This window comes from Fonsecaea erecta (assembly GCF_001651985.1).
Source record: "Fonsecaea erecta strain CBS 125763 chromosome Unknown Scaff6, whole genome shotgun sequence".
NCBI lineage: Eukaryota > Fungi > Ascomycota > Eurotiomycetes > Chaetothyriales > Herpotrichiellaceae > Fonsecaea > Fonsecaea erecta.
This window is the reverse complement of record NW_017387249.1, coordinates 447,792-462,704: the sequence shown is the minus strand read 5'-3', so window position 1 is coordinate 462,704 and position 14,913 is coordinate 447,792. Positions and strand designations below refer to the sequence as shown.

At 53.2% G+C, this 14,913-nt stretch overlaps 8 protein-coding genes across 8 annotated transcripts; 7 read left to right on the top strand and 1 right to left on the bottom strand.

Moving 5' to 3' along the window:
- Window positions 1–1,155: 1,155 nt before the first annotated feature.
- AYL99_07196 (hypothetical protein) lies at window positions 1,156–3,008 on the top strand (the record flags this gene model as incomplete). Its single annotated transcript, XM_018838705.1, has 2 exons — window positions 1,156–1,381; window positions 1,444–3,008. The coding sequence occupies 2 exons, from the start codon at window positions 1,156–1,158 to the stop codon at window positions 3,006–3,008; spliced, it is 1,791 nt and encodes a 596-aa protein (XP_018691473.1).
- A 791-nt stretch (window positions 3,009–3,799) lies between these two features.
- On the top strand, window positions 3,800–4,210 carry AYL99_07195 (hypothetical protein; the record flags this gene model as incomplete). Its single annotated transcript, XM_018838704.1, has 1 exon — window positions 3,800–4,210. One exon carries the CDS (start codon window positions 3,800–3,802, stop codon window positions 4,208–4,210), a length of 411 nt encoding a protein of 136 aa, XP_018691472.1.
- Window positions 4,211–4,780: 570 nt separating this feature from the next.
- AYL99_07194 (hypothetical protein) lies at window positions 4,781–5,500 on the bottom strand (the record flags this gene model as incomplete). Its single annotated transcript, XM_018838703.1, has 4 exons — window positions 4,781–4,910; window positions 4,969–5,072; window positions 5,147–5,357; window positions 5,427–5,500. The coding sequence occupies 4 exons, from the start codon at window positions 5,498–5,500 to the stop codon at window positions 4,781–4,783; spliced, it is 519 nt and encodes a 172-aa protein (XP_018691471.1).
- Window positions 5,501–6,959: 1,459 nt separating this feature from the next.
- AYL99_07193 (hypothetical protein) lies at window positions 6,960–10,628 on the top strand (the record flags this gene model as incomplete). Its single annotated transcript, XM_018838702.1, has 2 exons — window positions 6,960–7,195; window positions 7,244–10,628. The coding sequence occupies 2 exons, from the start codon at window positions 6,960–6,962 to the stop codon at window positions 10,626–10,628; spliced, it is 3,621 nt and encodes a 1,206-aa protein (XP_018691470.1).
- Window positions 10,629–11,060: 432 nt separating this feature from the next.
- Window positions 11,061–12,150, top strand: AYL99_07192 (hypothetical protein; the record flags this gene model as incomplete). The annotated part of the gene is made up of 2 exons (XM_018838701.1): window positions 11,061–11,279; window positions 11,359–12,150. 2 exons carry the CDS (start codon window positions 11,061–11,063, stop codon window positions 12,148–12,150), a joined length of 1,011 nt encoding a protein of 336 aa, XP_018691469.1.
- A 131-nt stretch (window positions 12,151–12,281) lies between these two features.
- AYL99_07191 (hypothetical protein) lies at window positions 12,282–12,854 on the top strand (the record flags this gene model as incomplete). The annotated part of the gene is made up of 1 exon (XM_018838700.1): window positions 12,282–12,854. One exon carries the CDS (start codon window positions 12,282–12,284, stop codon window positions 12,852–12,854), a length of 573 nt encoding a protein of 190 aa, XP_018691468.1.
- Window positions 12,855–12,875: 21 nt separating this feature from the next.
- Window positions 12,876–13,838, top strand: AYL99_07190 (hypothetical protein; the record flags this gene model as incomplete). Its single annotated transcript, XM_018838699.1, has 1 exon — window positions 12,876–13,838. The coding sequence occupies one exon, from the start codon at window positions 12,876–12,878 to the stop codon at window positions 13,836–13,838; it is 963 nt and encodes a 320-aa protein (XP_018691467.1).
- A 226-nt stretch (window positions 13,839–14,064) lies between these two features.
- Window positions 14,065–14,691, top strand: AYL99_07189 (hypothetical protein; the record flags this gene model as incomplete). Its single annotated transcript, XM_018838698.1, has 1 exon — window positions 14,065–14,691. One exon carries the CDS (start codon window positions 14,065–14,067, stop codon window positions 14,689–14,691), a length of 627 nt encoding a protein of 208 aa, XP_018691466.1.
- Between the last annotated feature and the right edge of the window lie 222 nt (window positions 14,692–14,913).

Here is a 14,913-nt window from a genome sequence, read left to right as displayed (position 1 = left end):
GAGTCACAACGGAGAGCGTATATTCAGAGGCGGAGCTACTGCCAGTGTTCGGTTAGGGGCCATTCTTAGGCACACGCCGAAATTTCCTGGGAGCACGGCGTCAAACGAGTGTCAAAACAGAGCTTGGTCATTATCATGGCTGCGGCCACAGCAACCAGCAACAGATTGTGTGCGAGGCGTTGGTCATGGAAATGCATGGGAAAAAGATCTGGGCGGGATAGGCGTCATGTATATATGCACGTCGAGTTAGGGACTGTTGTCGGCCTTTGTTGCTATTTCGCGGCACTCGAGGCTAAGACAAGGTCTGACCAGTCCAGTCCAGCAAGCTAACATGAAATGATGACACGAGCTTCAAGAACAGCCATACAAAGCTTTGAGGTGTTGGCCAATGCTGCATCGTAGTATCATTGATTTCACTGGTGGACGTTGGGACAATCTCCCCCTGACCAGCCAGGTGAGGCTAGTGAGGCTGAGCAATAGGGGGTGATAGCAGGAGGCTGGGGGGAGTTGGGTTCCGGATCTTATCTAAGAGGGAGATAAGTTTGTTGAGCCTCACCAAGCCGACGGGTAAGGACAGGTACTCCATCTTAGGGACCATTAGGCACACTTCACCCAGGTGGTTATCAGCTGGGGGCGCCGTTGCGGGCCCCAGGCAAGCCTAGTGAGCCGTGTTGTCCACCCCCTTTGTTCGGTGAACGAGACGCCTAGTGAGCCAGTGAAGCTTGGCGAGTTCCGCCAGCGAGCCAACACCAACTTCGGCCTCCGGCGGCGCCTCTCATTTTTTATCTTTCATTTCAGTCCTACACTTGGTGACGGCCACATTACGCAGTACGCCTTGATTTTGGTCACTGCCCTAGGGCCCGTCCTTCATATCCGGATCGTCCTGGGAGAAAGGAGATGTCAAAATGACGTAGGGAAATACCATTGATGTACGCTCCGCAGTTGTTTTCGGGGAAGCAGATGTCCTTTTCCTGCTGGGGCCTCGACGCAAGGTAACCTCCGCTCATCCATGGGGGGGTTTGTTGATATCAACCTATGGCGGCCCCAACACGCCCAGTATGACAATTCTATCCGTTCAGGTGGCCGTGAGCAATAGTTTACTTCGTTGTCTCCCCGGTAAGTTTGTACCATCAGGATGCCAGCAAGGCCAACACTATGAAGCCCATCACGCTGCGTTGTTCAATGCTCCCCAAATGGCAGAGGCACCTTAGGGCTGCCATATGCGAGTCCAGGTCACAAAAAGCTGGGTTGCGGTCTGGTCAGGTCTCTGGAAGTTATTCGCAAAGACGGAGGTTCGCGACGCCTGTCGACATCAAGGTTGCAGACATAGATTCGAATGATCCCAGAGAAAAGGTGGTGATTCTCGGTAGTGGTTGGGCAGGTACTGTACCCGTCTCGTCTTCGACTGTTGCTCCCAGGGGTGTACTTACCCAGCATCAACAGGTTATGTGCTAGGCCGACAGCTGGACAAGAGAAAATACCGCGTCGTTATCGTCTCCCCGCGCTCCTACTTTGTCTTCACCCCTCTCCTCAACGACACCACCGTGGGGACCCTCGAATTCCGAAACGTGCTCGAGTCTGTGAGGAAGAAAAAGAGTAGCTTAGAGTACATTCAGGGCTGGGCAGACGACGTCAACTTTGCGGACAGGACGGTCACCATTGAACCCTCAGTCCTCGATCCGGACGTTGGTCACGCATTGACCGGCCCCAGGAAACCGAACGAACAGCAGACGGCCAGGGGGTACGCTAAAAAAGGTGTCTTCCCTCATGGGCCATGGGAAAAGCAGGTGCAGATGGGTGGGACCGGCTCAGATCAAGTTCCTACGTTCCCCATACACTACGATAAATTGATCATTGCCGTCGGTACCTATAGTCAGACCTTCGGCACCAAGGGCGTGAGAGAAAATGCATGGTTCCTCAAAGACGTAAGGGATGCAGTTGCCATCCGTCGTCGCATCTTGGAATTATTCGAACTCGCACGGTTGCCTATCATCCCCGAAGACACCAAGAAGCACCTCCTGCACTTTGCGGTGGTGGGTGGTGGTCCCACGGGCATGGAATTCGCCGCGTGCCTGTCGGATTTGCTGAGAGACGACCTGTCCAAAATCCACCCGGAGCTGATGAAGTTCGTTCGCATCAGTCTCTACGACGTCGCCCCCAAAGTCCTGCCCATGTTCGATGCCTCACTCGCCGACTACGCTGTCAAACAGTACCGACGCCAGAACATTGAAATTAAGACCTCTCACAATGTCGAAGAGCTCCGGAAGGGGTTCCCCAACGACGAACAAGCTCGCCAGGACCAGGACAGTCAAGTCAAGGGACGCGTCTACACCATCCGTACCAAAGAAGAAGGTGACGTCGGCATTGGCATGTGCGTGTGGTCCACGGGAAACATGAACAACCCCTTTGTGATGAAAGCGCTCGATCATGTGCGTCGATTCCCGACAGAGTCGGCACAAATCACTCAGGGCAAAGTGACCGACCCGATGCAACGACAGTGGATCATCCAGCGTGATGCCAAAACCGGCGTCATCTTGGTCGATGACCACTTCCGGGTGCACCTTACGACAGAATGCGCCGAGGGCATGAAGGAAGACGAGAAGCCCAAGGCGTACATGCAAGACGTTTTTGCATTAGGCGATACCAGCAAATTGATGTCTGGGGCCCTGCCGGCGACGGCGCAAGTCGCGAATCAGCAGGCCCTCTGGCTGGGGAAGACGCTGAACAAGTACCCTTCACCCGAAGAGTTTCGGAAACAGCAAGGCTTCACATTCAGGAACATGGGGGTCTTGACATATCTCGGAGGAGCCAAGGCCATCCTCCAGGGAGGAAACGGGAACGGGGACGGCAAGGGTGGTGGTGCCGCGAAGGGCATCAAAGGGTTGGCCGCGTACCTGATCTGGAGAGGCGCCTATCTCACCATGACGCTGAGTTGGAGGAACAAGTTCCTTGTCGTGGTGCAATGGGTGGCTGTCAAGGTATTCGGGAGGGATGTCAGTCGGTTTTAGGGCCGTTGAGATGGAATTCAAGTGGTCTGTACTGTGGGCTGGTCATTGGGGACTATAGTAATTTGCTGGAACAGTGGCATGGGTAGGATTTTGTCTGGATACAAGGTCTGGGTACCAATAGCTCCAGTACCATGCTTGCATTTCCGGATAGGAGGCATGCTCGAGGACAATACAAAAAAGTCCTGTATCCCGATAGACTCAGCCTTCACAGTTCTTGAGTCACCCACCACCTATGCGTGACCTGTCCAGTCCGTTGTGATTAGTAAAGACAAGAACTAATTAATCAACTGCTTTGTGTCCCTTTTCGATATACTGGCTTACGCGCTGATTATGGTCCGTGCGTCCATCGTCCGAATGGTGGAGCCTTAATGTAAGCTCTTGCGTAAACCTACCCACCACCGCTCTCAATCAACAGAGAGATTGATTGTGTTGTGTTTCCTTGTCATCTTGCCGGATGCGCGCGTGGGATCTTGGTCCGGGCGGACGGGACTGTGCAATCCCGTGGCTTCAGGCACACATCTACACCGGGGAAGTTGACCGGCGAGCACTGAGTACCAAGATGTGGTTTGTATATAATAACAGTTTGACCAGGTAATTGGCGAATGCTGAGTTGCTTCGTGCTCAACCATCGCATTCAGACCTACTCCACAGAGAGAGAGAGAGAGAGAGAGAGAGAGAGAGAGAGAGAGAGAGATACATACATATATAAACCAACGTCACCTCCCCATTGCCGCTCCCTCTCTCAACGTAACAAAACAAAACAGACGACACCGAATACCTTATTCAAAGCCATGCCCCCCGAGCCCGTCTCCGCCGCGGTCGCCCACAAGCTAGCATACAGCAACCTGCTCTCGGTGTTCAGCAACCGGGACGCCGAGTCGCGCCTCGCGGCCATCCTCGAGACGTACACCGCCGACGTAACCTTCTACGAGCCGGACGCGGTCGCCACGGGTCACGACGGCGTCAATGCCAAGGCCGAGCAGCTGCTCGCCGCCCGCGCGGGCTGGAGGTTCGTGCCCGTGGGCCGCGTGCAGCGCAACCACGATATGGTCTATCTCGCCTGGGGGTTTGGGCCGCAGGACGAGGGCTCCGGAGAGGTGGATGTCAAGGTCAAGGGCGCGGATGTGTTGATCGTCGACCACGACAAGGTCCGCACCTTTTGGGTCATCATTGAGGGTGTAACGGATGCGCAGGAGGCTTGATTCGATCTGTGAAAGGGGTGGAGAGGGATTGTGGTATGCATCTATCTGTATGTGTGTGTGCCGGGCGGGAATGTATGGGTGGCCACATTATTGTTGTGTCCATGGAAAGAAACCCAAGGGGAAACCGAAACGTAGGAACTCGCTATATTATTGCGTGAGCAAAAACCTCTTTTTTTCGTGTGATTGATTGTTATGGGGTTGGTCTATTTGTTGATACTGGCGGATCTGCTCATGGCATTGCTGTCAGATGCAGCTTTTCCCACCTGTCCGTTCCAAAAACCCATACCCACTGCATGCAATTCCCTTTCTTCTCCTGTCGTCGCCCCAGAAACTTTCAGAGGCACGCCCCTTACAGCATCTCACCATGGAGGCTGTACCTGTCTCGAAAGGCGATTTCTGTTTCGATGTACTCTGTCAAAGGTGGTGATGGCGGTGTTGGCAATCATCCAAAGTTCTGGCAGATTGCAGATCTAGTTAAGGCGTCATAGCTGCTGCGAAGGGAAGTGCTTTCTCTTGCAGCCAGGTGCTCCATTCCAGCACTCAAAAGACAGCCTTGCTCTTGTCCACCACTCAAGCCTTAGCGGGCCAGCAGCTGCAATACCAGTGGCTGTTGCCAGTGGCAGAGCAACCAGCCGCCATCTGCTTGTCGTTGCAACCAGCCATGGCACTGCTGTCACAGACAATCTGGGATTCCTCGTTGCTGTATAAGTAAAGTCAGTTTCCGCTGACACATTTCACTGTCGGACGTGGAATCTCACCAGGTGCAGAAGCGAAGACAGTTGTCACCATTGAGCTGGCCATCGCAGGTGGAGAGATCCCATGCCATGGCGGTGTCGGGGTCGGCAGCATTTCCGGTCGGATACTACATCTGTGTGTCAGCTTCAAGGTGTTGAGAGTGCAAAGATAGGAACTCTGTCCCGGAGAGGTGGAACTTACACAGCCGATCTTCATAGCGATATCCGTACTGGGAGACTTTGGCATGAGCCCAGCAAGAGAGACAGACGAGAAAGCGAGGACAGAAGCAACAGTGAGCATCATCTTGGACTGCATCTCGAAGACTCTTGCAGTGGTGTTGACGTTGACGTTGACGTTGATGTGAATTTTGATTGTAAGGGCGATTGTTTGACTGTTGCAAGCAAGAGCAAGGCTGTTGAGCGGTTGTTAGAGAAGAGAAGAAAGCAAGGTCTCTGAAGCTGTGGGAGAGAGATATTTATACCATGGAGTAGGAAGGTAGAAGGCACACGTGAAGATGGGGCGTGAATGTTGACTTATATTCACGCCCGGTGACATGTTGGTGATTGATCCTGTCACTCAGAAGAGCAAATAGACCGGCAATATGCTAATGATCGGTACCTGAGGCGCATGTGAGAACAAACAAGCAAACAAGAGAAGTGACAGTGATATTGTTTGTAAAGTGCCAGTGAGATCTGACAGCCTTCAATAAAATCACATTGACTGGACACTGGACTTGCCATGCAGATGTAGCAAGAACGGTTCATGGGGTTCAGCTACCGTTTGGTCCTCTTCACCTCTGCTTGATATTATGTCGTTCCTCTTGCATTTAGCAGACAGTTACTCTGATCTTGGCTCAAGATTAGATGACCGCCCAATGAAGCTTGGTAATATGATCGTTTGATTGGCATTCAGGACAGGAAAGGATTGTGACATGGTGCAGGAAATAGGCACCGCTATGCAAACCATCGTATGTTCAGACTTCAGTCTCGTCTTTGCCTCACTGCTTCTTGCAAAGCTGGCGACAAGATGAATGTTGTTGGCACCGTCCCCATAGCACTCCACAGCAGCATTCCAGAGCTTCAAGCCGAGTAGGGATGTCTGTTCTCATATCTGGGACCGAGAGGCTGCCTCACAGGGATCCTGTGTCCACACTTGCTGGATCTGTGGGTGGTCTCATCCAATAAGTCACCTTGCTCACGGTCTCCTGTAGAGTGTGTACAATGTATAATATCGACAGCGTCCTTTTCAAAGAAAGCTTGGGGTGTTGCACGTCATTCGATGGCTCTCCCACTTACAAATAAGCCGAATACCCCAGATCTATTCATCAGAGATCATTGACAAAGTAGAGTGCAATGGTCTAGCCCTGCCCTCGGTCAATGGCACAAGCCGGGGTCATCGTCCACATGGGAATTGGGGTTTGACTCCATTTGAGCAGGGGTCTGGACTCTGGAGATTCGGAGAGAAGTTACCGTGGCATACATAATTCATCCCCAGTGGCTGCACAAAACCACGTGCGGGCAGAGGACATTCAGAGAGCATTCGCGATTATGCAGCAACGGGATGGTATCATCCGGGGAGAAACACAGTCCGGGTGATGGAGAACGGGAATAGATGATCCATAGATGGCCTGGAATGGTATATCCGGACGTGGAGAGGAAACTGAGTCCACCTGGACAACTTCCAAGGAAATCGGTAGCGAGAGAGAGCTCCTCGTATCCGGGTCATTCTGAGATATTGGTGGAGCAAACACACCAAACACTCTGGCCGTGGACCTTCCAATTCCCACGCCGTTCGGGGAAACCTCGTCAAACCTCGTCGTCATCTTGCAGAAGATTTCCTGGCGTCGACTGGCCCCGTCTCTGTGTTCACATCCCAGTCTCACCAAGATGCTCCTGCAACGTTCATCCCACCGTCCCATCATGCGACGCGATATCCGGTGACAACGTGACAATCTGGTCCAAACCCCCCATGACAGCTCCGTCAATCTCCCACTCCGACGTCCGCCACCGTCGCCATGAGCTCCCTACTCAACCCTATTCACAGTGCGAAGCAGAAATGCCGCCCCAAACACCAGGTCCTTGTCCTGAAATGCTATCCCAAATACCAGAAGAATGTTCAGGAGGTTAAGCCCATGTCCTCCGAGCTCAGCTACTTGCTTTATTATGCATCCACTCGTCGCAACAAGCTGCAGAAGGTCGGCGCATTCCTCGAGAAGAAGAACGCCGGCGATGTCTGGAAAGGAAGGCTCGGGTGCGCATCCCAATGTCTCTGTCACGATCGTTGCTAATCGAGATCCAGCAATGTCCAGGTCACCCTTCAGATCCTCGCTGCCATCATTGAGAAAGCGCCCCGCGACCTCTCCCTTTATTCCAGATCCGTTCTCACCATCCTCGATTCGGTCCTACGGTCGAAAGACGTGAACATGGTGGAAGACTCGATTCCCACATTTGAAGCATACTGTAAATATGTGGATGTCGCCTCGCTCACGGCCGATCAGCAGCGGGCTCAGCAATATATCTCCCTGGTGCAGCACTACGCGGGATTTGCCTTGAAAACAAAACCCTCCGATAAGAAACAAGGCGACTCCATCCCGCTCTCTCTGAGATGGCGGAGAATCGGGCTCCGGGCCATTCGGGCCGTCGTGGCCTCTGACGCTTTGGCCGTGGATTCTAGTCGACAACTGAACCTGGTCATGCCGGTGATTCTGGAGAACATGTCGCTAGAAGAAGAGAACATCCTGTCTACATTGCAGCAGCGAGCAAAGACAAGCGAGAGGATGGACGATGAATCGGCTAGGAGGAGGCGCATGAGTATTGCCACCGTCACGACCGTCGACACCATTGACGGCGATCCAGCTGCCGCCGTGGAGACCACTGCAGGGGCGGACAAGGTCGCCGAAGACGAGGTTAGAGCCTTGGCACTGAGATGCCTGAAACAAATCTTCTCTGTCGGTATTGGAAGTACAAGAGGTCAAACGAGGTTGGCAACAGCTTTGACCCTGAAGTTCATTGCTTCGAAAAACCCGCCCAAAGTTACCCCGGAAACATCAAGAACCGGCAACTGGGCGACGTCTCTGTTTGAAGCAATTGCGAGATGGACGCCCGTTCAAGATCGTTTCATTATCGTCGTCACCGCCATGGAAACATTGGTCAGAAGCCCCGTGGCGGAAGGCGTCCTGGAAAAACAGCTGGTCCTCACGACCATGATCGATTGGCTTCTCAGTTCGCCTGTCAATCTCATTGGATTGAGCGTCATGGATGTTCTGCTCGGATTCATTCAGCACATGCTGGTTCTCCTCCAGCTTGGTGGACCCAATGCTCGTATGCCACAGCCACATCGAGAGGACACTCTCGGCTTCTATCGAGAAGCCAAGGAGGCATTCGATCCAGGCTCAATCTTGACCGAAAACAAAATGTCCCGAACGCCTTCTAAAGAGCTAACCGCATCGCCCGTCCGGCAAGAATTGCTGGAGAGGTTGCAGAAATGCATCGCTTCCCTTTCCAACCACATCTACTACACAGACCAGATCAGTGACATGCTGACAGCAATCCTTGCGCGGCTGAAACCATCACCACAGTCGGACGTCCCAACATCGGCAGCGGCGATTAATGACCCAGCAGCCGCAACAAAAGCAATTGCGGAGTCTGCGAACATCCACGAAGACACCAACACCTCTACGTTCTTCTCGTTCGCAACTGCGCGGGTCGCTGCTTGCCGAGTCATCAAAGAAATCTTGGTCCGCGCCAATAGCAGACGAAGCGCAACAGGAGCACCCATCGAAGCACGTGCACGGGTCGGGGTGCAAGTGTGGGAAGGCACCCAGTGGCTTCTCAAGGATGAAGACCATGAGGTGAGATTTGCGTACGTCGACGCATTACTGGCCTGGCTCAAGCTTGAAACCACCAAGAGCGACATGCTTCTGCCCCGAGACGGCAATCGAAAGCAAGCGCAGTCTAAGAAACACCTGGGCGAGAACGGCGTGGCTAAGAGGGCGGTCTCGAGCGCATCTCGCAAAGAAAACAAACCTACGAGATCCAACTTCCTTGCTCTACTCCATCTCGCTGTTTACGACAGCGTCCTGGAGGATGTTGAGAACGAATCGAATCTGCTTCTTCTCTACCTCCTCTTAACCAAATTGGTTGAACGTCTCGGCGTCAACGCGGTTCGCAGTGGCTTGCCCATGATCCTGAGACTCCAGGAAACAGCTCTTAATGGAGAGGTCGTCTCCACGTCTGGACGAGTCAACGTCGCGAGTGTGGTGCATGGCTATCTGTGGACGATCGCGGACAATTTTGACTTTGAGACAAGCCCAATCGGCCAGGAGATCAACGCAGAGATCTCTAGGAGGAAACGCTTTGGGATCTGGCTCGAAAGGGTCAAATTTCCTGCCCTGTCCGTCGAGGACATCAGACATCTTCGGAAGGGGGATCAGAAGCCCCCGCTCTATAATGAAGAAGCCGTCGAAACCATCAAGCCGTTCTTGTCAATTGCAAACATTGTGGAGGAAATTGCATCTGCATATGACAGCACTTTGCTGACGCCGCCAACCTCTGCCCCATCCTCACCTGGCAGAATTTTCTCGGTTCCGAGTCTTGGATTTGGCTACGGTTACGGAGCCGCTCCTCAACCGAAGCCCTCGAGAGAGGACCAGCTTCCACAAAAGGTCAAGGACGAGATGGCCGCAGGGTGGAGCAGAGAAGCATGCATTGCTGCGGTCGAGAAGGAGAGTGCCGCATCTGTGACCGGATCTCGAACTGGGGCATCTTCCATCCCCAAACAACACCTCGGTCTCAATGGTGCTGCTCGTCCGTTTGGCTCGGTGAATGGGAAAGAGTCAACAGGGGCTGTGAATGGCACCACAACCCCAACATACGGTCTTACTGGCGGATTAGGAAGCCTCACCCAGGTTCGAAGGGCGAGTGCCACCGGGTCTCCTGCAAGGGTCCCGACCACGTCCAGCAGAGATTCCACGGTGAGGGTTACTGATTTGAAAAGAGCGCTCTCCGGCTACGGCGTTTCTGGGAGGCGACAGAGTCCGCTGCGGAGACCGCAGGCAAGTTCTCGAAGGAGTACGGCGAGCAGCGGAAGCAGCAGCAGCATGCTTAGTTGGGATGATGCTGACGATCGAAACCCGTCCTTCCTCGACGTAGCAGCTAGTGGTAGCCCGAACGACCAGGCTCTCGTCAGCGGTCCGCCTAGGCCGCAGACATCATCCTCAACCAACGCGAAGACGGCAGATCAAAGGGACCAGAAAGAGGTCACATACCACGATCAAGCGACGCTGCCGAGCGTCACAATCGATCCTCGTACGGATGCAACAGTGCCGCCCGTGCCAAAGATCCCGTCAACCCTCAACCTTCCGGGTACATGGCCCCGTGATACTTCGCCTGCGCGACCAGCAGAGACATCGCCGGATACAGCAGCCCCAGGCGTGCCAGAAAGTCCTGAATCACGAAAAACCACGAGCAAAGCATATTCGCCGTCTCCAGTGCGAGAGAAGCAAAGCCTTCGAAAGGCCTCCCGGCCAACAAGCCGCAAGGGGCCGACGTCACTATCCTCATCTCCAAATGAAAAGTTCGATCTGGGGTCACTGTTGGCGGCCATTCCTATTCCCATTGCAGACGCAGCAGGGGATATGCAGAAGGAAAACCGAACCGGCCGGCTCATTCGGCCTCCTTATTGATGGGTTGGAGTAATGAGAACATCCTGGATTGTACATTACTGGGCAGTGGCTTTATGTGGCCATAAGTTGTGCAAAATGAGCGTTTCCTGTTGTTTCTATTGTGTTTGGTTGTTTGTTACAAGTTAGACTCGCGAGAGTTTCTACGAGATACTGTCTCTATGGTCAAAGCTCAATCAAGTTAATGAATCTGAATTGTTCTTCAAGATACAAACCCGACAAGAGAGAGGGGCACCAGTCCGTACAATTCATAGAATTCAAATGACGATAGAGATGTCATTTGAACAACGACACTTGGATCCATTTCTTCTTCAATATCCATCTCCTGTCTCTATGTCTCCATAGATCTCGAAGCCTATGCTTAGACCGCCGCTCAATCGATGGGGGCTCCTTGCTCATCTTCTCTTTTCTTCCGGCTGACTCAGATTCCGCACGATGGCTCCAACCGTCGTCGAGCCCATTCGGGCATCAATGCTCCTCGACGTCGAGGGAGCCTGTGCTCATCCAAATGCCTTGAAGCCGCAAGAAATCGCTCCTGCTCTTGGAATCCAAATCGAAGGCCTCGACAGGTCATTCGCCGCTCTATGGAGGGGTGGGAATGTCATTGGGATCGGATCAACTGATAAAGAGGAGCATGGTTCACTGAGAAGAAAGGTGAGTGCTCGGTCGCTCCTTTAAGAACATGGCTCAGAAGCTCAGACGAAGAACAACTGACCACCTCACGAGGATCCAGAGATCATTGATTTTACACACCCTTGCCGCAGCACTCTTCAGCTCCCAGGTGCGAGCCCAAGCGACTTCAAATGCAGCGCCAAACGTATACCTGGTGACTCCTCATACCTCTCAAACACTTCCAATGCTCCACGTTCTTCTGGCAAACATCATCTCTGATTCTCAAGCCGCGATCGAGCTTCTCAAACCCGTGCGACTGTTACAGTATTTTGACCTCGCGGGACTGGCAGAGAGCTTGGCGGAGATCAGTCAAGATCTGTTCCGAAGGAGCCATGCGACCCACGAGCCGGTGACAGCAGACGTTGGCAGATGCACTCTGCCCAAAGACATCGTCTTGATCCAAGGCTTAGGTCAGACTGTGTCAGCCACACATCGTCGGAGTGGCCTCGTTCAAAGCAACGCGTTGCTTGGGAACCTGATGAGAAATATCACGCAAATTTCACGGATATCAAGAGACGTCCTTGTCCTTGTGGACGTTGCTCTTGAGGCTGGGGTAGCCCACGGCCCGCAGTCGCATCAAGATGCAGCAAGAGCTAGGAGGATGCATGGGACTATCCAACTCGAGTCGGTGTTTGCCGGTTCTAACGGTGAGACTTTGAGGCTTTACTGTGGACATGAATCATTAGCGAGGACACTGGAGGCAAATCTCGATCGAATTGTTGTCGCGCACGACGGCTTCGGGCGAGTCCAAGAAAGAGGGAGGCTGAACAGGCCTGGGGAGCAGGTAATTGAGGTGGTCAAGGATCGAATGGGCGACTTGATCGGTCTTTGGGGCATTTGGAAGGGAGGATGATTGCGTTTCGAAAGCAATTGAGAAATATGAGGCGCTCCTTCCAGCCTTCCCATCATTCTTCGACCAAACTCTTATGACGAACTCTTCCCACATCATCTGGCTCATCGGGTCGATACACAAATATCTTACCTATGGACATCGGTAACAGTTATTTCAGCGTTATCGCACTCTCCGGAGTGCCTGTGATGCACGCTGCAGTCTTACCTCCTTCAGGCAAAGTAGTGTTTCTGGACAAAGTTGAAGACTACTCAGAACTGCGGTTGCCGAACAACCGTTGGGCATATTCCGCGCTCTACGACCCCGACACACACTACCTTACTCCACTGTCTGTCGCGACAAACCCCTTTTGCTGTGGTGGTACCTTCCTGGCGGATGGTCGGCTTGTCACTGTTGGCGGCAACGCTCCCTTGCTGTGGCTCGATCCAACAGTCGAGGACGGATTTGATGCGATCCGATACATCGGAAATGAAGGCGGTGACTATCAATGGAAAGAGCCCGGGAATAAACTGGCCTCCAACAGATGGTATGCCTCGGCACAGACTCTGGCAGACGGCAAGATCTTTGTGGCAGCAGGGAGCTTGAATGGACAAAGTCAATATAATTTCAGCAACAACAACCCTACCTACGAAATCCTCGATGCGAATGGTGTCAGCGACGGCCAAAATATACCGATGGACATCTTGGTCAACACAATGCCGTACTAGATGTACCCCTTCCTGCACCTAATGCCCGATGGCTCACTCTTCATCTTTGCAGATACTTCCTCAGAAATCTTTGACGCAGCAGCCAACGAAACCATCAAGAAAATGCCCACCATGCCCGGAATGCACAGAACCTATCCCAACACGGGTGGTAGCGTCATGCTACCTCTTAGCGCAGGGAACAACTATGAGCCTGAAATCATGATCTGTGGTGGCGGACAAACACAAGCAATTGACAGCCGGTGTGAAGCAAGTTGCGGACGGCTGAAACCGATGAGCCAGAATCCAAAGTGGCATATGACTGGAATGCTAGGGCCTCGAGGAATGGTAGAAGCTGTCTTACTTCTCGATGGCACCGTGCTCTGGATCAACGGCTGTCACATTGGTGCTCAAGGGTTTGGCCTGGCCCGCGACCCAGCCTTGGAGGCTCTTGTCTATGACCCGCGATCATATAGATGGACTGTATCTGGGAGAACCACGATTGCGAGACTTTATCACTCTGTGGCCATCTTACTCCTGGATGGAACAGTCCTCATCGCCGGAAGCAATCCAAATGAAATGCCGGTCACGCTGCCACATGTCGAAATGAACAACCAGTACAAGGCCTTTCCCACCGAATTCAGAATTGAGATTTGGACCCCGCCATATCTCCGTGGTGACAAGTCGTATCGAAGACCCCGCGACATCGGCCTGTCGACTTACAGCCTCGCCAGAGGGACCAGATTTAGCATCGAATTCAGCACAAAGGAGCAGGTCGAGACGCTGGACATTATCCTCTACAGTGGGGGCTTCATCACGCACTCGGTTCACATGGGCCAGGTAATGGTGTACCTCGAGAACAATGGCGCCGAGACCTTGAGCGACGGTCGGCGGATGGTTGAGGCACGCATGCCTGAAAAGATCAAACTGGCTCCTGGGCCGTATGTTGTGTATGTGGTTGCAAACGGGATTCCCGGGATAGGACAGTTTGTTACGTTGCGCGTTTGAAGCAAAATCATTCATTCATTTTTGGTTTAGGCAGCATTCATGGAAGACGTGGGGATAAACCATCGGTATTTCACATAGCATATATGTGCCTCACCGTAGCGTACATACGGCAGAGTATATACTCAAAGGTGGAGTCGCAAGAACAACACGCTTCTGTACGGAGTACCTCGAAATCATTCGCAGCACTCGCAACTTATTCAACACCCTTTGCCTGTGAGATTTCTGAATGGCAGAAGATCCGCCAAAAGTGCTGTCGCCACGCCCGGTGCAGGCAAACATTCCTGTTCTCGACGGAAGTACAGATCAGCCCTCCAACACTGCAGCAGGACTACCCTCTGATCCAACCTCGCACCAACCTGCTCAAGATGGTGAAGGTGACTTGATCATGACTTCGCCCACTGCCCCCAAGACAGAAGCTTCTGCAGCAGCCTCTACTCTTCCCAAAACCACTGGCGGGCCCGTCCCCCTCGACTCACCCTTACGGACCACGCCAATCCATCCCTCGCTCCCGTCCGTGAAGGTTTCAGACGCCGCCCTGACCAGCGCGCCGAACACGAATCCCATAACCCTGCAGCCGTTCACAGAAGCCGAGCTGCAAAAATACGGGTTCGAAAAGCTCCGGGCACAGATTCTTTCAGCAGCAGCAACAGCAGTGACAACGGCCGAGAAGGAAACGGAAGAGGAGATAATAGCCCGCATGCGCGAGGAGACGGCGGCGCTGCTGAAGCAGAAGCTCGACGAGAGGGAGGCGCGGACTCGTGAGATCGAGCGCGAAATGGAAGAAAAAGAGAAGATCCGTGAGGTGGAGAGGAAAGTCTTCCGGAAGAAACTGGCCGGTGGGAAGGAGGGTTGAGAGACCATGACTTTGAACTGCCAAACTGTTCTTCCCTCCCAGGGACACGAGCATGGACTAGCTGGAGAAGTGGCCCTCCGGTCTTGTGCCTGTGGCCAAGAGTGTGTCTTGACAATGCTCTGGCCCGGCAGGTCAAGCGCCGATTCAATGACAAGTTGGAGGAAGTGATCAAGCGTGCGATTCATTCCCATGGATGATGGGCTCTATTGCGATCAAAGTCTA